This window comes from Aspergillus sydowii (genome assembly GCF_001890705.1).
Source record: "Aspergillus sydowii CBS 593.65 unplaced genomic scaffold ASPSYscaffold_7, whole genome shotgun sequence".
Lineage (NCBI taxonomy): Eukaryota > Fungi > Ascomycota > Eurotiomycetes > Eurotiales > Aspergillaceae > Aspergillus > Aspergillus sydowii.
In genome coordinates, this window is record NW_024467865.1 from 137,166 (window position 1) to 158,969 (window position 21,804).

Consider the following 21,804-nt stretch of genomic DNA (forward strand, 5'->3'; position numbering starts at 1 on the left):
TTTGTGTTGTGTGGGAGTCGTCGCTCCATCTCGGACGTTTCTACTTCCCGAGAGCCCTGCTGAGTCATCCCTGTCGGGCGTTTCCAATCTCCGCTGGCCGGCTCTCTCTCTTCCTTTTCCATTAGTTCTCTCCCGTCTTTCGTTTATTTATACTCCGTGGTCTCTTGTTCTCATTTCCGCGCTCTTCGGCAGAACCAATTCCATTACTCCGCTGCGCTCATTTCATCTCTGGGTGCGCACCCGGACGGTGTGCATCATGTCCGACCCTCACCCCGACAAGTCTACCCGCGTGCTGTCGTGTGTGCTTTGCCAGCAACGCAAGGTTAGATGTGATCGCACATTTCCATGCACAAATTGCGTCAAGTCTCAAGCTCAGTGCGTTCCCGCTGGCCTTCTTCCGCGCCGTCGGAAGCGTAGGTTCCCGGAACGTGAGCTGCTGGACCGAGTACGCCAGTACGAGACTCTCCTCAAGCGGCATGATATCGAATTCAACCCTCTCCATGGTGAACCGCCAAGGGAAGGCGACGAACGGCAAAAGAGACCGAGTGTGGAACCCGAGGGCTGGCAGCCGCCTTCGTCCTCTGCAACACCCCGACCAAAGCTGTCAAAGGAGTCATATGAGGCCAAGTATAAGCTCTTTTCTCGAGTCCCGTCGCAAACTGCTAACCGTTGACAGGGATTTCTGGAGTGCAATGAACCAAACGGTATGCTTGAATAAGACGCAAAGGATCTCCATCAGATGTGTTGACGCCTGCAACAGTGCCCCCAATCTGACGACGAGGCTGACTCGCCCCCACCTACGATGACTGAGGAGGTGGTTAGAAAAGCATGGGACCAGAAATCTGGACTCTGCGACCCTCTTTTTGGCGGCAGGGCCGACCAAATCGATCTTTCATCTCAGCATCCAGAGCCGTCACAGATTTTCCGCCTTTGGCAAACATATCTTGACAACGTCGACCCACTACTCAAGATCACACATACGCCATCCCTCCAAGCACGCATCGTCGAAGCTATCACAAACTTGAAGCAAATCGACCCTCAGCTGGAGGTTTTAATGTTCGGCATATATTGTATCGCGATCGGGAGCCTAATGAGCGACGAGTGCCAAGCTCTGCTTGGTGCTCCGAGAGAAGAACTTCTCTCTCAATACCAGCATTCCTGCCGGGAGGCCTTGGTGCGCTGTGAGTTTTTACGGTCTGACAGGCTCGATTGTTTGACTGGCCTATACTTCTACTTGGTACGTTTATTTGGGTCTATGCTGTTGTTATACACTGACGATACCAGGTGTCCTTGCGACCTGTACTTGGGGACCCTCGAACATTATCGTCTATGCTTGGCATCGCAGTTCGCTCGGCCCAACGTATGGGTCTTCATAGCGAGTCCGCCTGCTCTAGATATCCTCCACTGGAAGCGGAATTGCGTCGAAGGCTCTGGTGGGCCCTGGTTCTGTTTGATACGCGAGTCGCAGAGATGGCGGCCTACAGAACTACCACTCTCACCCCTCTTTGGGACTGCAAGATTCCGAGCAACCTGAACGATTTTGATATACGACCGGAGATGAAGGAAGCACCTGAGCCCCAGGGCCAATCATCAGAGGCCGTATTTGTCGTCGTTCGGAGCGTCATGGGCGACTTTTTGCGGAACTCCTCCTTTCACCTAGACTTTACGTGTCCACCCCTCAAGGCCATCGCAAGGGATATCCATGATAGTTCCAACCCCGAGGCTAGTGAACTGGATACACTAGAAAATCTGCTAGTGCAGCGATACCTTCGAACCCTGAACCCCGAAAATCCGCTTCATTTTATGACCCTCTGGATGACGCGGGGCATGTTGGCGAAATGTCGTCTTTTTGACTATTATTCCAAATATGGCGCTGGAAACTCTACAAAGGCCCAGCGCGACATGGCCATCAGTCTTGCGCTCGAAATGATCGATTGCGATACCAAACTCCTCTTAAATCCGTCAACCAGCCGGTACCTTTGGCTCGTCCACTTCCACTTCCCTTTCCCGGCTTATATTCATATTTTACAAGACTTGCGGAGGAGGCCTCTCAGCCAACACTCGGAGAAATGTTGGGCCTCCATGAGTGACAACTTTGAGGCTCGTGCGCACTTGCTACGCCGTATGTCCCCGCGGCTGCTTCTCGGCGCAATGACTGCTGTCCTTTTTCAGGCTTGGGAGTCGACCGAGGCGGCGTTGAGGCAGTCTGGGCAAGAAGCACCCACGCCAAAGATCATAACGATAGGAAGGGAGTTGGTGGCTCAAAACCAGGCCAACCAGGCCGCAGAAAAGCCGTCAAGTAGTGGCTCCGCTGCCTGGCCGACTTCGATGAACCAGCCTTTGCCCGATCCGCTATCGCTAATGGGCATGGGCGGCGGATACGGTGGTCCTGAGATGTGGATGCCTTTTGACCTGCCGGCCCAGATGTCTGGAACTAATATTCTTAGTCCGTCCGACTGGTCACTAATAAACTGGGGGATGTAGTCCATCCGCGGTCCAAGACCGTCGAGGCGCTATCTGTTGCAACGGTTGGTATGGAACTTTCCACTACGAACATCACAGGCCATCAAGGTTACTGAAATTCTGGAAGTGCTTTCATTGCTCATTTCCTGAGGATCTACCATCACTTCGCGCAGGCATTCCAGCGCATTTGCGCTCAACCCTGTCTCGCGGGATCCTGAGCTGGCTTGTTCTGGAGATATTCGTCTAGCTCACCCATGACCTCCGGCGTCAATTTCGGCAGCAATTCGAGGCTCTTCACATTGTCGAGCACCTGCTCCACCCGCGACGCTCCAGTAATTACGGACGACACATTCTCGTTTTTCAGACACCAGGCCAATGCAAGCTGCGACAGCTTAACCTCGAGCTTGTCCGCCAATGACTGCCCAGTGTTAGTGGAATGATAAGGCCGTACGGAGTGTTATAACGTACCTGTAACCCGGCAATCTTTTTGACATTGCCCGTCCATTGGTCACTATCCCAGGTATCCCGTGCCCCTCGGGCAAAACTATCTTTACTCTCCGCGAACCGCGAACCGGGAGGAGGCGCGGAAGAGTTGTTATACTTCCCACTGAGTAGGCCCATTTTCAACGGTGAGAATGTTGTGAGGCCGATCCCGAATCTTGAATACAGCCGTTGGTACTGGCCTTCAACCTTCTCGCGGTCTAGCATGTTGTAGAGTGGTTGCTCTACAATCGGTGCGATCAGACCAAGTGATTTAGCAATACCACAAGCTTCTGCGATTTCGTCCGCCGACCACTCCGATGTTCCCCAATAAAAGGCCCACCCCTTCTCAATCACAAAGTTAAATGCCCTTACCGTCTCCTCCATCGGCGTTAATCGATCGGGGCGGTGGGCGTAGATAATGTCCACATAGTCTAGTTGAAGCCGTTCAAGCGACGCTTTGGTACCTTCGATGATATGTTTGCGCGACAGCCCGTGGTTGTTTATGAGGATTTCACCGTTGGCCAGGCCCCAATTGAGCTAGTATTGTGTCATTATGCACCCAACTCGTGCCCTGATTCTCGGAGCTCACCTTGGTGCTAATGACTATGTCGCTTCGCTTCCAGTCAAACCTCTTGATTGCTTGTCCCATCACAACTTCGGATTGGCCCCCGGCGTAACTTGAATCATCAGTCTGCGTTCACTTTGAGTAAATAGTCGGTCTACCTTTCGGCGGTGTCAAAGAAGTTAATCCCGCAGTCGTACGCCTGTTTCATGCATTGGAATGTGACCTCTGAAATTCGTCTGTCAGCTTCGTTCCTTGTCCGACTTGATAATACGAGAGGACGTACCGTTGTCGACATGGCCGCCGAAGCTACGTTAAACCACAGTTAGACTACAATCTTCCAATCGATCGCGCACAGTCACTCACGTTAACCATCCTCCGAGACCCAGCGCAGAAACATGTAATCCGGAGTTACCAACACGGCGGTATAACATATCCTTGTTCTTGTTAGGCCACGCCATCTTAATAGGGAACGGAGGTATGCTCGAGAATCAAATAATCTGGACTCGATTGCCTTCCACGGTGGGCGCTCGCCCTATTTAATGCCGTATCTGTCAAATTTTGGTCCAACTGCTATATTAATGGGCCTCGGAGAAAAATTCGGAGGGGCTTAGCTGGTCGCGACGAGGGGCATCATTTTGCGTGCGGGCCAGCTCCAGAGCTTCCTCGACTGGAGTTCCTCGGCGAGTCGCAACAGACGATCAACTGGCGAGAATCCCGGACAGCCAACCACGTTTAGAGGGGTTGCATGACAGCCCAGGCACCACACGAGTCAGGGAAATGGCATTGTATGCGGGGTGGGCCCAGTGATGGCGCATTGAGTGGGGGGCAAGACGCCATCGTGACCTTGATGCAGAATCCGAGGCATGTCCAATCAGCGCGCAAGCCGACAGTCATCCTTGTCACTGCAATTTTTGAGGGGGCGATTGTCCCCAAGCTCCGAAAATGCTTCATTTCATCTGCGTGAATGCCCTTCGCGATGCTCCGAAAAGACGCAGCGAATTCTTCCAGGGTCTCCCTGACCAAGCAAGCTTGCGATGGTTGCAAAGTGCGCAAGGTTAGATGTGGTGGAGGGAATCCATGTAGGCCGTGTCTGAATGCGCGCATCCAGTGCTCCTACAATCGCATCCAACAAACACGAGGACCACAGAAGCTGCGCACCGCAACGAGGCGTCTGATCGAGCAAAGCCAACGAAATAATAGTAGTCATGCTGCGTCTTCGGAGCACAACGAAGGAGCTTCTGAAAGGTTTGTCCAGTTTTATGCGCTGGCCATCTGCGACTCTATTCTAACTTTAGCCCAGTGCAAGATTACCAGCGAGCACTTTGGTGTCACTGCTATATATTTACCACGTGCGCATGTACCCTGTCTGGCCTATCGTCCATGTCGAACGTTTGATTGCCGCCCTAGAACGAGACCCTGGAGGTCAGGATTATGAAACGAGAGCACTCGCCACTGGACTGGCAGCCGCGACAGTTGCACAATTACGGCTTGGGGAGCACTCTATCTCGGATCAATCAATCACAGCGGATGCGCTCGCAGCTGAATGCCTGCAAACTCGCAGAGCCTTTGACTACCGCTCGCGAGTCAATTTGAACAATATCCGCACCGCATTTTTCCTCCATGTGTACTACGAGAACCAACAGCCCGGGGGGAGCGAGTCCATATTATACCTGAGGGAGGCGATCACCATGGCGCAATTGATGTATCTACATCGAGAAGCATCGTACATTAGCCTATCGGTCGAGGAGCAACAAATTCGTCGGCGGGTGCTGTGGTTACTATTTGTGACCGAACGGTAAAGGGAATCTACCGTATGCTCTCATCTTGCTTGTACTAACAACTCTTCAGTGGCGTATGCATCCTCCACAAGCTCCCGGTGGTCCTTAAAACAGATACAGCAATGCCAGAGACCGATACGAATGACGAACCCCAGGTTTTGCCAGCTTTTCTGAAACTCCTGGCGCTGTTTAGGTTGTTCGAACAAACAAGAATGTTTGACATCGTCGAAGACTACCACCTCGGGCTGGAGCCGCCTATTGGCTCTGCGAAGACTCCTGACACTGCATTCGACGAAATACTTCAAGACAGATTCCGTGATGGCGCTGGTGCTTTGGATCGAGCCTCCGATGTGCAAAGGGCGGACCTCTGCGTCACAAGACACTGGATGCGTATTTTGTCATGGAAGGCCCTATCGAACAATGCGGTTGGCGGCTCGCATGTGGCCGAATTGCATTTCCCGCCCATGTTTCCGTTGCTGGTAGCGAGAGACCTGGTCAGCGTAGTCTGTCGACTACCACGAACGGCGCTCCAAGCTCATGGACTGGGAATGGTAAGAATTGTTCGCTGACTCAAGCTCGATTCTCCGGCTGACACCATGTGCAGCAATTAAAGTTGCACGAAATTGCCAACTCGCTTGTGGATGCCATCACTACAATGCCCATACTCGCGCAGGCATCGAAGTGGGACCAGGAAACACGACCAAGTAGCCTCCTTTCTCATCTCCACTCCCTTCTGTCTGCCTTCACAGATGGGGGACACAATACCCTAGTGGATATGCTGTACCGCAAAATGGCCCAGGCGCACTCTGTGGTTTCTTCGACTATTCCACCGTTACTTACTTGTACTCGTCCTGTTAAGAATCGCAGCCTAGCTCATGACACCGAGCCAATTGCCTCGGAGAGTGGCTCTTCGACTAAAGTTCCCACCGATACTATCCCAGCCGACTGGCTATCTGAGGAAGAAGGAGCCCCTTGTAGATCCGCGCATGAAACTAATCGAATCAGCCCACGGATCCCCAATGGAGTCTCTGATGCGGCCACAGCTTCCGTGCCGTTCGATTTCGCTAGCCAGCAATTCAGCGATACATGGAGCTACTCTCAGTCGCTCTACGAGCCTTTGATGTACTCCCCTCCGCAGGATTTCGGTACAGGCGCAGGCGGGCTCACTACTCCGGGAATATCGGGTTCATTAGATATACGCTCACTTGATACAGTCTTTAATAACGTCGTCTTCGATACTTCCCCCAATCAGTTGCCTCTTGGCACATATTTGCCCATTATCAATGTTCCTGGAGATCCACATTCAACGGTCAATATTTGAAGCGGAAATCCAGTCGCTGGTTACCCTCCTTTTCGCGCGCGGCTAAGTCCGCTTGGTATTCAACGCGCTCTGCTGGTGACATAGTGTCCCATTTTCGCTCCTTCTGGCGATTCAGGTGCCTAAGGAACTCACGCTGGGCAACAAATACCACCAGGGACAAGGCACATATGGCGATGAGTACCTTATTCCCTGTGTAGTAGTACGGGGAGTCCCAGCTACGATATATTTCTGCTTCAAGTCAGACTTTACCTTTGTCATGAGATTCTGAAACTTACGTGAAGATATCACCGAGCCGATCTGAACGATCACGTTATACGTCGCAGCGGTAATAGCCCGCTTTTTGACGTCAAATGTGTTCTCCGAGATCCAGGCTGACACGATCGGATGGAAATATGGGTATCCCGAGATCATCGTGGTAACGGTAAATCGGCCCCAGTTGTATCCATGGTCAGGAAGGCCAAGGAGAGTCGCCAACAATGGTAGCGACCAGAACTCGCCAACCACGCAATGAAACGTCCGCTCCCCGAAGTACTCGCTACTCTTGGACAGGATGAGCATGAGGATGATCCGGAGTGCGGCGGATGGGATTGACAGCATGTTCGACTCGAAGGTCGTAAAACCGAGTCTCTTGAGCGTCAGGGATAGGTATCCCTGCACGGGGCTCTGGGGGATGTAGGCAACGAGGCCGATCAAGTACAAACCCCACATAGACTTATCCTTCCATGCGTTGAGGACATCGCGCAGTGTGGCCCGCTCATGCAGTTCAGTCAGGCCCTTTGATGGGTCATCGCGAAGAAGACGCTGGACGGGGTCAGTACCTATATATCGGAATGTGTTAGGCGACGTACGTTGATCATAATCACTTCCTCGCGCTCCGAGTACCAAGACCTAGGGTACAGAATACTCTTTGTTCTCGTGGGCGAGCTGGGAAGATAGAACATGGCAAACAGCCCAATAACAAATGTGATGAGACCGTCAATCAGGAACAGCCAAAACCAGCCAGGCTTTCCCTTTGCTCCTCGCATCTCGAGAATTCCTGCGGCTAGCAGGGATGAAATAATACGCGCAACCTAGTGGTCCTGTCAGTTATTTCGTTGTGGGGTTTAGGACAAGGCCAACATACATTCAAGGTTGACCAGAAGAAAGCCAGTCGGACAGAGAGCTCCTTTGTCTTGTAGAAGTAAGTCGCGAACAAGATAGTTCCCGGGATGAATCCTCCCTCGAATGCTCCTATCAGTGCTCTTGTCACGTAGAAGGAGGCTCTGTCCGTCATCCACGACTGCGTCCAGGAGACCAAACTCCAGAGCAGCATCAGCGTGGGCAGGACTCGTCGGAAGCCGAATCGCTTGATCAGCAGCTGTACAGGGAACTCTGCTGCCAGGAAGCACATAAGCTGGATGGTATTTCCCTGTAACTCTATTAGCCTAGACTTGACTATGCATCAAGTTGTCACATACGTTGTTGTAGTCGTCGGTGGTCAAATTTAGATCGTTCAGGAAGTTGTCAGTCAGCGCATTGGACAGGTTGCCCCGGTCCAGCTGCAGGCCAAAGAACTATTTCACATTAGCAGCAGCAACGGCAGTTTTATTTGTGATCTTACCATCAGACACAGCCAGGTCATGAGCATCAAATCTGTCTTCACAACAACCCTTTTCTCCTCCTTCTCCGACCACGAGGCAGTGGGATCAAATCGATGATGGCCCTCATACGACTCATGCGGAGGAGTCACTGCAGCGAGGTTCTCCTGCCCAACAGCAGGCGACGCCTTTGTCGACTTGTCATCCTCCCTAGCATGGGAAGTCAAGGAGTTTTTCGCGCTCTGTTCGATGTCAGCCATTGCTGTAGGCAAGTCTCCGTTGACAGTGGAAACTCAGGCAAGAGGAGTGCGAGAGGAAACAGCTCGCGATGTGCGCATCCTTATATACATACCTTTTTGTAGAAACAGCCGACTGGGCCGACGGAGAGAGTATGAGCATTTCTCCCTGTAGCTATTCGCAATCAAGCCCTTGCGACGGTTGGGCGAAGCAACCAGGCCCTAAACAGTACTAGGATCATTACACCACTGCAGGGCCCGAGCACATCATCGCGGGGTGGCGCTGCTCCCCACGAGAGCCTTCTTTTGTGTCGCCGTGATCGTTTGTCTGGTACAAGTTTATATGCTTGTTTTTCTTTCCACTGTCTGTGGTGAGATATTCTGTTCTACCCGGCCTGTCTTGGAGAGACACCTCGAGCAAGGGTTATCACCAACGCATAAATCAGCAACACCAAACCCCAGTCTTAAGACTCCTGGGCAGGATCTAAACCAGCTTTGGAAACATGACCGGTCCATTCAAGCGGCTCTCCGAGAATTTCGCCGACGCCCCGCCGACAGCGCTACGAGGCTGGGCCATGTGCACTACTCTTGCTGGATCCTGCATGCCGGCAATATGGGGAACCCAGCGACACCAGAGAAACCATATGACAGACGCTGCCAGTGGAGAAATTGTATATGAATGTCGCCATCGCGGACTCTTATTCCCACCTCATCGTTCAAAATCCAGCTTTCCCTGCTAGACCGCCATGCCCACCGTAATCGAACAAGGCAGCCCAGCCCTCTTTGGAGGACATCCCGACGCTCGTCCTCGAGTCTCGCCGCCTCTCGAGGACTCTGGCAGTCTGGATGCTTACCAGTCTCTAGATCTGACTCCTGTCATTGGCAGAGAGTACCATGGTCTCCAAGTCGCCGAAATCCTGCAATCCGCCAAGCGCGACCAGCTGATTCAGGACCTAGCTGTCACCAGTACGTTACATCTTTTCCTGTCATGTTATCTATCTGACTCGGACAGTCTCTTCTCGCGGCGTCGTGTTCCTACGTGACCAGGATGTGACACCACAACAGATGCGGGAGTTCATGGAGGACTTGACCCGGTTAGCAGGCTGCGTCAGTTAACATGCGTCTTTTTTAAAAAAAAAAAAAAAAATACTCCAGCTAACAACGGTTTAGCCGGAATCATCAGGACTCCACGTCCACCCCCTGACAGAAGAAGGGAGCGAGCTGGGCGACCAGATCAGTGTCATCAGTAGCGAGAAGCAAAAGAAGGGCGGCGGCCTTACACACCAGCTCAGTGATGTGAGTAGATTCGCGTCTGCAGGCTGGCACACGGACATCAGCTTCGAGCGCGTCCCATCGGACTACGCCATGCTGAAGATCCATACACTCCCGGAAACGGGAGGAGACACGCTATGGGCGTCCGGCTACGAGATCTACGACCGTCTATCGCCTGAACTGGCGTCGTTCCTAGAGCGCTTGACCGCAACCCACGATGCTACTTTCTTCCACGATGAAGCGCGGCGACTGGGAAATCCGCTGCGAAAAGGAACGCGGGGGTCACCGCTGAATCATGGGGACGAGCTCACATCCGTCCACCCTGTCATTCGGACAAACCGTACGTTCTACTAAAAACCACGTTGCAGAAACGCACTGACAGACGTAGCCGTCACCGGGTGGAAATCAGTATACGTGAACAAAGGCTTTACCAAGCGCATCAATGGGGTGACCAAAGACGAGTCAGATGTGCTTTTGCAGTATCTCTTCAATGTAGGTTCGTCGTGTCTGCTTCCGGTTCGACACTAATATGTCCACAGCTTCTCACCCAAAATCACGACGCTCAAATCCGCTTCAAATGGAGCAAGAACGATATGGCCATTTGGGACAACCGGTCGACCTGGCATTGTGCGACGTACGACTACGCAGAGACGCGCACGGGCGATAGAGTGTGTAGTCTGGGGGAAGCACCATACCTGGACCCTGGGTCCCAATCGCGAAGACAGGCTTTAAGGAACAGGCAGTGATCTCCTGATAATAGCAACATCTAGTATGGATCTATAGGGTTCTGACGTCATACTGAATGAAGCAGTCTCGCCCGTTTGCATCATCTCACCAGCACTTGCCTTGCAAGGAATATGGTTCCTTGTAATGTTGTTCGAGCAGGGGCAAACACTAAATTGGCAGTGATCGTTTTCCGTGTCATTCTTACCTAAATCATCGCTCAGTTTGGCGTGACGGTCTCTCCATCTGGGTCCCGCCTATATGAGTAGCCCTTGCCATCAGTATCACCACATCCCAATAGTAACCATTAGCCACCATGTTCGAAAGCATTTCTAGACCTCCATTGACTGCCAGGCCGACTATCCCTGAGCCTCCTATTACACAAATCATTGATATCCGTTCGGATAAGGAAGACGTTGAGCTGCGCGAAGCTCTACAGCAGAGCATCCATGATGACAGCGCTGCCCTACCGGACCTCCTGCTCTGGGACGAACAGGGTCTGCGGTATTTCGAAGATGTCACATACTGCCCTTCCTACTATCTAACACGGGAGGAAATCGAACTCCTTGAAAAATATAGACTCCAGATCGCCGATCGCATCCAGCCAGGAACAATGCTCGTCGAGTTGGGAAGTGGGTATGACGACCACCAAACCCTTGCGCACTGCCACCATGGTTAACTGAGAATAGAAACCTACGCAAGACCAAAGTGCTTCTTGATGCCCTCGAGGAACTGGGCCGTCCCGTCGATTACTTCGCCCTCGATGTCTCCTACCCCGAGCTGCAGCGTACCTTGCGTCCAGTCGCTGAAGCGCGCTACCAACATGTGCGGTGTTTCGGGCTACTAGGAACATACGATGACGGGCGGGCGTGGCTGCAGCATCCAGATCTCCAGGCACGTCCGAAAACCATACTGTATCTTGGATCGACCCTTGGGAATTTCCAAAAACCAGACGCGGCGGAGTTCCTGGCCGGTTTCATGCCCGCCAATTGCTCTTTTCTCCTCGGTTTGGATGGGTGCAAAGACCCGCGTCTGGTCTTGCAGGCGTACAACGACTTTAATGGGGCAAATCACCGGTTTGTCAAGAATGGGTTGGTGCATGCGAATAAAATCCTGGGCTACGATGCTTTTGATCTTGACAGCTGGGCGGTTTCCGGCAACTGGAATGAGGACGACGGGGCTCATAGCCAGTACTATTACCCTGTTATTGATGTCTCCTTGGATGGAATGCATATTCCTGCCGGGCACAGGTTTCTGGCTGTCCGCAGTCACAAATATGACGCAAATGATCAGAATCAACTGTGCCAGAGAGCCGGCTTGACCGTCTTGGACTCTTGGTCGTCGGACAGTATGTATAGTAAGTTTCTCGCCCGCACCTCGCACCTCTGTTCACAAAGCTGGCTAGTGCTGATTGGGTCCAGACCTACTTTACCTAGTTCCGGAATAGAGTACAACCTAGATAAATAGAATATTCGTCGTTATGCAGATTAGTCCCCAATATCTTAGGTCTCTTTAATTGTCAAACGTGTCTAGATTATGCAACGCCGAGAAGTAGGCGTCTAAATGAGAGGCCTGCTCTAACCCTCCAATCCATGCAACATGCTGGTCTGGACGGCATAGGGCAAGACAGCCAGTGTCCCTGTCGATTCCGTATTCTTCATACGCGTGGCCGTTGCCGCCTCCATACGCGCCGTCATCAGCGAAGACCCTGCCATAGTCCCATCCAAGTTTCTCGTCAAATGGATGGAACAACTCGGGTAGTTCTAAGAGGTTGACAGGCATTCTCGGGCCTGGGTGAACTAGAATCACGTCAACCGAGGGCTGCCATTCTTGGGATCCAGGTTGCTGCGAGCTAGATGCATGCTGTTGTCCCTGGAACGTCTCTGCAAATTTGGCCAACCGATCAACATTCTTTCTCTGTTGTAGGTCACCAGAGAAAACCAAAAGCCTCCACGCACCGCTGCTCGACAGTAGCTCTGCTAGTTGTATTGTGCACGCAGAAGCCTGATTCACAACTGGAACCGTTCCCAACCGCATTCCTAGTTTGATATTCGTGCCTTTCGTCGATTCACGAGCCCCATCGCTCGAAACGAGCACATTCGGCTGATATGTTACCTCGACTCCAGACATAAACCCTGTATACCCCTCCCGTACTTTGCTGACTTCACTGATGGAAGCTTTATTCTCCTCATAAGCGTGGACAAGCCGAGAATCCATCGCCATTAGCTCCTCAGCTACCGGGTGCCGTTCGGGCTGGTACGTCTTCAGGATTTTTGAGTCCAAAGTTCCAGTGATTACTGAACCCAGTTTCCATGCGAGGTTGTATGTATCTTGTATGGAGACATTCATACCCTGGCCCGCTTTGGGTGAATGGGTATGTGCCGCGTCGCCTGCGAGGAAGGCACTGCAAGTTGTTAGTTAGTAACATCACATGTGAAATTTTAATGGTCCCATTTACCGGTCTTTGACTTGAAATTGATTGGCAAGACACTGCTTTATCTTTGTAATGTCAGTTTGCGCCATGTGTATAAGAATGATAGTCATACAGGATATATAGACCACCAGTCGCAATAGTGGTACGTTAGGCTATACGGGTGCATAGCGCGTTGGATCAGCTGGATCAATGCATCTGGGGTCTCTTTCGACTGATTTAAAGCCTTCTTTTCCAGGTCGGAGTCGCCCTTTAGTTGAATATAAAACCGAACGAGGCCGTTCTCTCTAGGCGCTGTCATTACACTACCGAATTCATCGGAATGAATGGCACAAGACTGGCGGATATCAGCTGTCAAGGTTAGCCAACATTCTCGTTCTAATTCGCGTCGACGTACGAAAGTCCGTAATGGGGATAATGTCAATAACCCCCCACATCGAATCTGTCGATCTAGCCTCCAGCTCTATGCCGAGCTGTTCCCTGACGGCACTTTTGGCGCCATCACAGCCGATGATATACCGCGCGTGGATGACCTCCGTCACTTGAGAACCGTGCTTGTCTCGGTCTTCCGGCTGAAGTAAGTGCATCATGGGATCCGACTTGAGGGCCTTCGTTTCCACGACTACCGGGTGAGTATCATTGTCGTCCTCAGCGAAGTATATCCTCTCTGCGCGTTTCTGTCTTTCGACCCTGATCCGTCCTCGTTCCTCCAAGTAATCAATCATAGTCTGCTCAACCTCGCCCTGGTTCAGCAATGTCTGCGCAAACCTCGAGAGGCCCTCAGGCTGGGACTGCACCCGATGCTGGCACTCCAGGTTTTCCGTATCCTTATTCACAGCCTACCATCTCAATCAATCACAATACTCCCAAAGCAAGACAGGTATACAAAATAGGTTCAAGGTTCAACTACCCACCCAGTAACTCATCTCCACGTCCTGCACGCCCTTCCGCAGAATCGGACCCGCGATGCCAAAACTATCCAAGATCTCCAGCGTGCGGCTGTGGATGCCGTCTGCATGACCAGTCTCTGTTCGGTTCGGGTTCTCGTCAATAATCCGCGTCGACATTCCGCTAAACTGGCTGGCCCAGCATGCGGCCATTAGCCCTGCTGGACCAGCGCCGATTATTAGAAGGTCCGTGTGGGATGTTCGCAGCGCCATGGTAGATTAGGGTATGTGTGGTCTCTGGTGGTCATGGCATGGCCTGCGTATGTAAAATTAAGAAAGTCAATTTAGTACGGTAGGTTCCACACTGTCATGCTCGTTAATTCCCTGCTTCGCTGGTAGTTGTGCTGTATGGACAGTTAGGGCATCATGATGTATGCGATGACATCATCACGACGTGAAGACAACAAACCAGTAAACCAGTAAACAACATGGTCGCGCCTATTATTAAACACTTCTAGACTCTTGGAAGATCTTTCACATGCTTGTCTGCATCATGATGTAGCGTAAGAGACATGGTTGTTTGGCGTTCCTATATATCTCCTATCTCCCTGCTTGCAGCACAGATTATCGAATTATACCCATTCACCCATTAAAAATACCATTGCCATTAGCTGACCCGCTATACTGCTTTATATGGCATTATATGCCAACAGGTATAATAGTATCAATTACCGCAAAATGTCTCCGTCCAACCCTCCTGGGCCTCATGTTACCACCAAGCGTCCAGACTCAACAGATGCAATGGTAAATGGCGACCAGCCAACATCCACAAACGAAGCCATCCCAGTCGTATCCAAGCACTGCAGCGTAACGTCCCAGCGCGTCCCAGCGATATCAGCATCCGCAGACATCGAAAAGCCTGGCGTCGCGAGATGCAATGTCGTCGAAGGAGACAACTCACCTAGCTCCATGAAAGAATTCCACGAATTTGTAAATGCCCCCCTGCATCCATCTCTGAACCTTGCTAATGGAGTCATGATAGACACCAATGCAACAACACATCCTCTTCTGGGACCGCGACCGCGACGGCCAGATATACCCCTGGGACACATACACCGGCTTCCGCGATCTGGGCTTCAATATCCTCTTCTCCATCCTCGCCGTGCTAATCATAAACCTGAACTTCTCGTATCCGACTCGGCTGGCACACTCTTTTATCCCGGATCCGCGATTCCGAGTATACGTGGACAGTATATACAAGGCGAAGCACGGGTCCGATAGCGGGACGTTCGATGCAGAGGGGCGGTTCCTGCCGCAGGCCTTTGAGGATATGTTTTCCAAATACGACAGGGACCGCGACGGGGCCTTGTCATTGGGCGAGTTGTTTGAGATGATGCATGGGAATCGGTGTGCGGCGGATCCGTTTGGTGTATGCCCTTGCCTACTTACCTAACCTTACTTTCTGGAAATCTTCGTTTTCAAAAGGCAAAAGTGCTAATTCTTGTCCAGTGGGGAGCTGCTTTCTTCGAATGGGGCTCGACGTGGCTGCTCATCCAGAAAGACGGGAAGGTGTACAGGGAGGATTTACAAGGGGTATATGATGTATGGCCTGGTTTGCTGGCTTTAAGCTACCTGTCGCTTATGGCAACACTAACTGAGTATAGGGTTCTATCTTCTGGAAGATCGCGAACGCGCGAAAGTCCGGCAAAGGGTGGTCCCAAGGTTTTGGGATAGGCGGCGATGGTTTCCTGGGAGGCGTCAAGGTGGCCTGAGCCGCCTCCGTCTAAGAACCTGATCGCAGCTGCGACGCGCAGACATACGTCGAAGCGCTTGAAATCATGCCCGAGGACATTGTACATAGACCGCATAAGGCAGATCCAAGTTAAAATGTAATCATAAACGATGGCTCTTATCTCGAGTCGAACCTACCTCGGGTTCTTGTAAAGAGGAATCTCATCGTACGGCGTTTGGATGGCAGGATGGACCGTCATGTTGTGCGGGAGGTTCATATAAGGCTCACCAAAGGCCGGACCCTCCGAAAATTCCGCCGTCTCAAAGCCTGGAGAAACCGCAGGAGGCGAAGTAAAGATGGAGCTGCGCGAGTCTCCTTCAGGTGAGAACATGTGTATATCTGACAGAGCAGGCGCCCGGGGCCCGGGTCCGAAGAAGAGACGGTTGTATATGCTATTGCAGACCTCCCACGACCGGCGCGAAGGTATACTGATGGACCCAAGGCTGTGCAGCCAATCCAGCCCCTTCTCCAGGTGTAACGTGATGTGCGATGCTCCGTCGGCGTGGAACCGAACACAAAACTCCATTTCGATCAACAGCACGGTGACGGACTGCATGAGGTAATGCAGCACACACCACCATGGGGACACTTGGACTAGCCAAAGCGCATCCGGCTTATCAGGCAGCAGATCCAGTAACTCACAAGCAGAGTCTATGCATATCCTCGCTATCCGCTGCTGACTGAGCGCTGAGGCTTCGTTAGAAGACCGTTGTCGCTCCGAGCGACACAGCGACGGCCGGCTGAGGGTAATACGCAGACAATAAAACCGGAAAGCCAAACTCCACCGCTGTCGCTCGAAACCTGTTGACGGGTGGTGGAACTTGAACTGGAATACAGAGGGAACCCGGTTTAGCCACTCGTCAGTTTCTTGAACCAAATCCATGATAGATGCGCTGATAGTAAGCCACGGACGGCGCGCGAATCCAGGGCTATACAGTGAGTCAATCGCGCGGCGCATAATCACGGTCAAATCAACAAAGTAGAAGAAGTAAAATGAGTTGTTGGGAGAAATATCCATCGCCGTCGGTAGCGGCTCCTGTCCCATGACTGCATGACCTAAACCGGGTGAATCCCACGCAGGACTAACGCGCCGCTGAGAAGTCAGAGCCTGCATATAATCGGTGCGCGCCCTAAAGTCCGTTAGCAAACGCGAAGCCACTGGTTCACGGAACTGCTCCTCATCGAATGGAATGGGCAGCGGGGTGGTGCTGTATTTGTCCGGCGCACTTGTCGGGCGGCCGGTCATGATCGAGAGGGTGTTTTCAAGAGTATAAATTGACCACCATACCCGGTATCTGATTTCTTTAGATAGGTTGGATGTTTCCTTGCTTTCGCTGCGCAGGTTGACACCCAGGGCGATGGCCGAGCGGACCGAAACGCCACAGGCTCTCCAGGAGCGGTTGATATGGCCAATTGCCATCAGAAAGAATGCGGTGAGCCCTTCGACCTGGACTTGCTGTAGATTTGGATGTTCCAAAAGCTGACTCTCGGTGAAGTTGAGCTTGCGCGCTCTCGTAAAGCAAGTCATGGGACTGTCCGCCTCCGCCACCCACGGCTTCGAAACCAATTGCGCGAACTTTGAAGCCAGCGCGAACACTAAATTAAGGATCGTGAGCCAGCGCTTAGTCGGCTGGATGTCTAGTCGTGTATAGTACATTTCATACTGCTGCATAAAGGGTATTTTTGCGATGATCGGAAACGATGGGTGAACGGTAAAGAAATAGCAGTCAAGCAGTTTATCGGCGATATGGCGCGGCGGTCGTCCGTACGGATCGATACTTGGATCCAATGCCAACTCCTCATCGTCAAGGAAATAACAGACCGATGTTAAGGACTGGGATTTGTTCGATGCCTCGGTGTCCAAAAAGGGCGTGTCCTTTTCCAGAACCTGATACAACTCGTTGATCCATGACATCTCCGACGGGCCACCCATGAATCCAATGGCCTGTAAACCTTTGTCCTTATGAAAATCCTCCTGGATGTACTCGATACCGAACGTGGGCATTTGAGCGTGCGTCGAAGAGTGCGTCGCATGGTCTGGGCTGGGAAGATCCGGTTCTGAACTGATAAACTGCTTAAATTAGTCGCCGTTTATAACGAAAATGGGAGACATAGCACACCTGGGCTCGCGTCCGCGAAATTAGATCCTTATCCTGACTATCCACTCGCGGCTGAAGCTCCTTCAAAAGTCGATCGTAAGCCTGCACCTGCCTCTCCAGGTCCTGGAGGCGTTTCTCCGTAACCTCCCGCTTCCCATCCACATAGACGCACTGTATGCCCATGCTGGTACAGCGACCGCAGGGATTGTGTCCATTGCATTTCGTCTTCTGCTCGCGGCATTCAATACAAGCTCTCTTGACGCGTCGATTACCGTAGGACCGAAGCTGCGACACGCGGGGGATAGCGATCTTGGAGCCAGGCGTCGAGGGTTCAGAAGGCGTCAACGGCAGTCCTGAAGCAGCCTGGGCTCCGCCAGGTGAAGGCTCTGGCGGGGGTTCCGACGAATCTGGAGGGAAAGAGACGACCCGAAAGACACCATGATTCCCCGCAGAGCGAGGGCGTTTATTTGGTGGCATGGCACGACTATCGGGGTAGGAAAAGACTGGGAGGAGGCAGGCATCCCGGATGTAGCAGCAGAGCACCCATCGCTTCAGACGTGAGGGGCGAATGTAGAACCCGGACGCAGAGCCCGAACGCAGCTTTTAACGGGGAGGGAGAATGACCCAGGATTTGGAATTGCCTGATTGGGGCAGAGGTGAGGTTGCTGGCGGCGCTCGCAGTCTGCGCTGATTGGCGGGAGCAGGCTTCCGAGAATTCCCTGCGAGCGAACGGGTCAGGCCGGATGACTCGACCAGTCAGCAGGCGCGGGCCTCATATCCGCAAAACACTCCATCTGCTCTATTGCTCTCCACGTATACTCCTCCAAGTTCATTCAGCAGGACCCTCCGAACCGGCTCGGTGGTTTGCAGATCGCGAGATGATTCGCCCTACCTTCCACCGACCCAGTCTCGAGCCAGACGGACGGGTTGGATAAATCTAGCTTACAGATAGAGACTAGAGTGGCGTCGCCTAAACACAAACCATGGCATATTCGCATTCCAGGCTAAATTAAGGTACAATATTGACTGCCCCAACAACGGCGTCTACCATCTGCTGACTCGCCCCAAGATACTGTAGCGGATCGCACAGACTCGCGAGTCGATCCGCTGCAAGGGTCCTGTTGAGATCGGAGTTCTGCTGCAGCACCTCGAGGAGGCTGCGGTTCTCTTCAATCGCTGTCTTACAGGCTTCATAAACGACGTCATGGGCCTTTTGCCGACCCAGCACCGGTGCTAACCCCATCATGACCGCTTCCCCGACGATGAGTCCCCGCGTGGAATGGAGGTTGCGACTCATCGAGTCCACTTTGACCACCAGTCCACCCATTGCAAAATTAGTCTGATGCAAGGCGCCCACGGCGGTAATAAAGGCCTCGGGGATGGCCACCCATTCTAAATGCCAAGGGCCAGAAGCGCGCTCAAAGTCTGTCACCATAGCATCTAGCCCCAGACTAGCGTTAGATCGGAGCAGCTTTGACGCAGCGAGAATGACCTCGCTGGAGATTGGGTTACGTTTCTGGGGCATGGTCGACGAGGCTCCACGATGGGGCACAAAGGGCTCCGAGACCTCGTCAAACTCGTTCGACGACATGACGATCAAGTCCAGGGCGATTTTGCCTAACGTGCCTCCTATCAAAGCCAGGAAATTGAGAATCTCAGCGACTGTATCCCGAGCGACATGCCATGTGATCAATGGGTCTTTTAAACCAAGTTGCGTGGCAAGCTCTGCGCGTACGCGGAGGCTAGTATCGGCATCTTGAAGCGACGCCAGCGTGCCCGCTGCGCCTCCAAACTGGACTAGTAAACATCTCTGCTCGATTTCTTGTAAACGCTCCTGGTGGCGCAGGATGCTTGACAGGTAGACAGCGCATTTATAGCCAAAAGTGCACGGAAGAGCGTGTTGGAGATGAGTACGACCGGCCATCGGTCTGGCTGGTTAGCGTCAAGTTCAATTGACAGAAATATATATAAACATACGTATCCCGATACTTCTCTGCCAGCCCTTTCAATACACCGACCAACGTTTGCAACTCTCTCCCTACAAGCTTCAAGCCACATTTCATTTGTAACATTGAGGCGTCGTCCATAATGTCTTGCGTGGTAGCACCCCAGTGGATATACTTGGCCATTTCTCCGGGCGTCCCCTCCACGAGCTGTTTAACGAGCGGCAGTACTGGATAACCAACAATATCTGTTTCATGAGCCAGGCGCTCAAAACTTGAAGACCATTAGCATGACAATAATAAAAGAAAGAATTGAATATCATACTCCAAGTTAATCTCCGCACAGGCACTGGTGATTGCCTCACCCGCAGCAGCTGGAATCACGCCTACGGCAGCCTCCGCCCGCGCAAGAGCAGCCTCCACCTCGACGAGAAACCCCGCGTAGGCGTCATCGGTGAAGATGTCGCGCACTTCCTGGGTGCCGAAGAGGTTTCTGAAGACGCGCGAGTCGAGTGCTGAAACGGCCATTTTGGAGATTGTATGTTGCGACAATGGACCATGTTGGGCAGCGCTGGGTCTTGACGGTTATTTCTACTTTCGCCGCTGCCTCAGGCTCCAACTGTGCTGGCCGGGATTGTGCTTCTTGCCGGCACTAAAATCCCCACTCATACAAAATATCAGCAGGCACGAGTTACAGTGGTATGACAAAAGTATTCGAAATGCCAAGAGATCCACAGTAAGCACTAGTGATAAACCGCTTCCTAATTAGGCCTAGTTGAAGTTATTCTGCCAGCCAAAACAACGCGTAGATATCGAAACGTGTTGGTGAAGCTATTCAAAATACAACACCATGGGGCGACGAGGCAAGGAATTGACACCAGATATCCGAGGCAGGCTCTGCGAGCTGAAGTCGCTTGGATGGAGCTATAAAGAGATCCACCAGCGCTATCGCCATATCCCATATATAATAATTTACTCTACAATTAAGCGCGAAAACGATCGAAAGAACCAGCAAACTTCTCTACGCTCTGGACGGCCTAAAAAGATCTCTGCAGAGGAGCAACGACATCTGCTAGATCTAGCTGAGCAAGACTAATATATAAAAATGCGTGAGCTCTCTGAAGCAGTCCAAAGCAGCCCTTCTGTCCGTACAGTTTAATGCTTATTCCGCACCCTTTATATGCAGAAATGGAAGTAATGTGAGAGGCCAGAAATTACTCCCGAGAATGCAGAAAAGAGGCTGAGATGGGCACAAACACATGCAGAATACACTGCAGAGGATTTCTACCGAGTTATCTGGTTAGATGAATGCTCAGTTGAGCGTGGAGCAGGCGCGCGGAGGATCTATACTTTCCGGTCACCAAAACAGTAAATTATCGAGCGAGATATCCATGCTGTACGCTGTGGAAAAGGTATAAGGCAGATGTTTTGGGCTGCTTTTGGCTTTAATCGACGGACTGGCTTGCTACCGCTAGAAGGAGATCCAGAGGCAGCCCGCGGTGGAGTTACTGCATGGATTATTCGCGGAGTTTATGAATCATTTTTACCAGATATCCTAGGCCCTGGGGATATCTTCATGCACGACGGAGCCTCTGTACATCGTGCTTATATTGTACGAGAGCTTCTTGAGAATATGGGCGTGGAAGTCATGATATGGCCACCATATTCTCCTGATCTTAATCCTATTGAAAACCTATGGGCTATCATGAAGGCAAAGATTTATGAGCTACATCCGGAGCTAGAGAGAGCTCCAGATACAGAGGATACTCTACAGTTGCTTATACAGGCCGCTAAAGAGGCCTGGCACGCAATTGACGAGCGAGTCCTTCATAATTTATGTAAAACGATGCCTCATCGCATGCAAGCGATACTCCAAGCTGACGGTTGGTATACAAGCTACTAAGTATTGAATAGCTTCATGACTAGCTATATTGGGAAGGCGGAATCCAGTTTTAGGTTAGTGTGGAATGTGGATCTCTTGGCATTTCGAATACTTTTGTCATACCACTGTAGTAAACTAGACGCTGAGGGTTTTCTAGGTCTACAATCCTGTGGTAGTAGACCACGGCAATGACAATGGTTCAAGTCGCAATTATGTCCTCTCCAGTCAGGTAACCATTTGACGAACACTTTACGATTACAACCCAGACACGCGGAGAAATATCGTCAAGAGCTGGGAATTTGTGCATACGCAGCAGCTTCCGAATCTTTTTGCTAGGCTTTGTTCGGCGTAC

The 21,804-nt window shown here is 51.9% G+C and overlaps 10 protein-coding genes across 10 annotated transcripts; 5 read left to right on the forward strand and 5 right to left on the reverse strand.

Moving 5' to 3' along the window:
- Nucleotides 1-8: 8 nt before the first annotated feature.
- On the forward strand, nucleotides 9-2,654 carry ASPSYDRAFT_1049908 (uncharacterized protein). The gene is made up of 4 exons (XM_040839821.1): nucleotides 9-627; nucleotides 677-704; nucleotides 761-1,237; nucleotides 1,285-2,654. Exons 1-4 carry the CDS (start codon nucleotides 257-259, stop codon nucleotides 2,482-2,484), a joined length of 2,076 nt encoding a protein of 691 aa, XP_040701129.1. The 5' UTR covers nucleotides 9-256; the 3' UTR covers nucleotides 2,485-2,654.
- A 2-nt stretch (nucleotides 2,655-2,656) lies between these two features.
- ASPSYDRAFT_154310 (putative voltage-gated K+ channel beta subunit (KCNAB)) lies at nucleotides 2,657-3,969 on the reverse strand (the record flags this gene model as incomplete). The annotated part of the gene is made up of 6 exons (XM_040842356.1): nucleotides 2,657-2,881; nucleotides 2,932-3,483; nucleotides 3,536-3,623; nucleotides 3,670-3,736; nucleotides 3,795-3,817; nucleotides 3,875-3,969. 6 exons carry the CDS (start codon nucleotides 3,967-3,969, stop codon nucleotides 2,657-2,659), a joined length of 1,050 nt encoding a protein of 349 aa, XP_040701130.1.
- Nucleotides 3,970-4,487: 518 nt separating this feature from the next.
- Nucleotides 4,488-6,610, forward strand: ASPSYDRAFT_32490 (Zn(II)2Cys6 transcription factor; the record flags this gene model as incomplete). Its single annotated transcript, XM_040844984.1, has 4 exons — nucleotides 4,488-4,756; nucleotides 4,812-5,306; nucleotides 5,360-5,840; nucleotides 5,894-6,610. The coding sequence occupies 4 exons, from the start codon at nucleotides 4,488-4,490 to the stop codon at nucleotides 6,608-6,610; spliced, it is 1,962 nt and encodes a 653-aa protein (XP_040701131.1).
- Nucleotides 6,600-8,447, reverse strand: ASPSYDRAFT_154249 (putative MFS transporter; the record flags this gene model as incomplete). Its single annotated transcript, XM_040842348.1, has 6 exons — nucleotides 6,600-6,841; nucleotides 6,886-7,411; nucleotides 7,459-7,680; nucleotides 7,734-8,018; nucleotides 8,068-8,163; nucleotides 8,259-8,447. 6 exons carry the CDS (start codon nucleotides 8,445-8,447, stop codon nucleotides 6,600-6,602), a joined length of 1,560 nt encoding a protein of 519 aa, XP_040701132.1.
- A 722-nt stretch (nucleotides 8,448-9,169) lies between these two features.
- ASPSYDRAFT_153817 (TauD/TfdA dioxygenase family protein) lies at nucleotides 9,170-10,441 on the forward strand (the record flags this gene model as incomplete). Its single annotated transcript, XM_040842325.1, has 5 exons — nucleotides 9,170-9,389; nucleotides 9,436-9,530; nucleotides 9,594-10,035; nucleotides 10,084-10,187; nucleotides 10,235-10,441. The coding sequence occupies 5 exons, from the start codon at nucleotides 9,170-9,172 to the stop codon at nucleotides 10,439-10,441; spliced, it is 1,068 nt and encodes a 355-aa protein (XP_040701133.1).
- Nucleotides 10,442-10,588: 147 nt separating this feature from the next.
- Nucleotides 10,589-11,898, forward strand: ASPSYDRAFT_1049915 (class I SAM-dependent methyltransferase). The gene is made up of 3 exons (XM_040839822.1): nucleotides 10,589-11,054; nucleotides 11,108-11,775; nucleotides 11,840-11,898. The coding sequence occupies exons 1-3, from the start codon at nucleotides 10,735-10,737 to the stop codon at nucleotides 11,863-11,865; spliced, it is 1,014 nt and encodes a 337-aa protein (XP_040701134.1). The 5' UTR covers nucleotides 10,589-10,734; the 3' UTR covers nucleotides 11,866-11,898.
- A 12-nt stretch (nucleotides 11,899-11,910) lies between these two features.
- Nucleotides 11,911-14,009, reverse strand: ASPSYDRAFT_204675 (uncharacterized protein; the record flags this gene model as incomplete). The annotated part of the gene is made up of 5 exons (XM_040843867.1): nucleotides 11,911-12,822; nucleotides 12,877-12,917; nucleotides 12,965-13,200; nucleotides 13,247-13,688; nucleotides 13,764-14,009. The coding sequence occupies 5 exons, from the start codon at nucleotides 14,007-14,009 to the stop codon at nucleotides 11,931-11,933; spliced, it is 1,857 nt and encodes a 618-aa protein (XP_040701135.1). The 3' UTR covers nucleotides 11,911-11,930.
- A 290-nt stretch (nucleotides 14,010-14,299) lies between these two features.
- Nucleotides 14,300-15,476, forward strand: ASPSYDRAFT_46471 (caleosin family protein). The gene is made up of 3 exons (XM_040847234.1): nucleotides 14,300-14,726; nucleotides 14,779-15,165; nucleotides 15,246-15,476. The coding sequence occupies exons 1-3, from the start codon at nucleotides 14,475-14,477 to the stop codon at nucleotides 15,468-15,470; spliced, it is 864 nt and encodes a 287-aa protein (XP_040701136.1). The 5' UTR covers nucleotides 14,300-14,474; the 3' UTR covers nucleotides 15,471-15,476.
- On the reverse strand, nucleotides 15,327-18,269 carry ASPSYDRAFT_46474 (Zn(II)2Cys6 transcription factor). The gene is made up of 2 exons (XM_040847237.1): nucleotides 17,649-18,269; nucleotides 15,327-17,599 (listed from the first exon to the last, which is right to left on the reverse strand). Exons 1-2 carry the CDS (start codon nucleotides 18,102-18,104, stop codon nucleotides 15,662-15,664), a joined length of 2,394 nt encoding a protein of 797 aa, XP_040701137.1. The 5' UTR covers nucleotides 18,105-18,269; the 3' UTR covers nucleotides 15,327-15,661.
- A 320-nt stretch (nucleotides 18,270-18,589) lies between these two features.
- ASPSYDRAFT_46476 (class-II fumarase/aspartase family protein) lies at nucleotides 18,590-20,210 on the reverse strand. Its single transcript, XM_040847238.1, has 3 exons — nucleotides 19,896-20,210; nucleotides 19,605-19,844; nucleotides 18,590-19,555 (listed from the first exon to the last, which is right to left on the reverse strand). Exons 1-3 carry the CDS (start codon nucleotides 20,096-20,098, stop codon nucleotides 18,637-18,639), a joined length of 1,362 nt encoding a protein of 453 aa, XP_040701138.1. The 5' UTR covers nucleotides 20,099-20,210; the 3' UTR covers nucleotides 18,590-18,636.
- Between the last annotated feature and the right edge of the window lie 1,594 nt (nucleotides 20,211-21,804).

Bases quoted from the DNA above. Each gene is read 5' to 3' on its own strand.
- ASPSYDRAFT_46471 (XM_040847234.1), top strand. From the start codon at position 14,475: ATGTCTCCGTCCAACCCTCCTGGGCCTCATGTTACCACCAAGCGTCCA. The intron at 14,727-14,778 runs GTAAATGCCCCC...GAGTCATGATAG, and splicing joins TGAAAGAATTCCACGAATTT to ACACCAATGCAACAACACAT. The intron at 15,166-15,245 runs GTATGCCCTTGC...ATTCTTGTCCAG, and splicing joins GTGCGGCGGATCCGTTTGGT to TGGGGAGCTGCTTTCTTCGA.
- ASPSYDRAFT_1049915 (XM_040839822.1), top strand. From the start codon at position 10,735: ATGTTCGAAAGCATTTCTAGACCTCCATTGACTGCCAGGCCGACTATC. The intron at 11,055-11,107 runs GTATGACGACCA...AACTGAGAATAG, and splicing joins CTCGTCGAGTTGGGAAGTGG to AAACCTACGCAAGACCAAAG. The intron at 11,776-11,839 runs GTAAGTTTCTCG...GATTGGGTCCAG, and splicing joins GTCGTCGGACAGTATGTATA to ACCTACTTTACCTAGTTCCG.
- ASPSYDRAFT_46474 (XM_040847237.1), bottom strand. From the start codon at position 18,104: ATGCCACCAAATAAACGCCCTCGCTCTGCGGGGAATCATGGTGTCTTT. The intron at 17,600-17,648 runs GTGTGCTATGTC...TAATTTAAGCAG, and splicing joins TTTCGCGGACGCGAGCCCAG to TTTATCAGTTCAGAACCGGA.
- ASPSYDRAFT_46476 (XM_040847238.1), bottom strand. From the start codon at position 20,098: ATGGCCGTTTCAGCACTCGACTCGCGCGTCTTCAGAAACCTCTTCGGC. The intron at 19,845-19,895 runs GTATGATATTCA...ATGGTCTTCAAG, and splicing joins TGTGCGGAGATTAACTTGGA to TTTTGAGCGCCTGGCTCATG. The intron at 19,556-19,604 runs GTATGTTTATAT...CTAACCAGCCAG, and splicing joins GCAGAGAAGTATCGGGATAC to ACCGATGGCCGGTCGTACTC.
- ASPSYDRAFT_1049908 (XM_040839821.1), top strand. From the start codon at position 257: ATGTCCGACCCTCACCCCGACAAGTCTACCCGCGTGCTGTCGTGTGTG. The intron at 705-760 runs GTATGCTTGAAT...CGCCTGCAACAG, and splicing joins GGAGTGCAATGAACCAAACG to TGCCCCCAATCTGACGACGA. The intron at 1,238-1,284 runs GTACGTTTATTT...TGACGATACCAG, and splicing joins CTGGCCTATACTTCTACTTG to GTGTCCTTGCGACCTGTACT.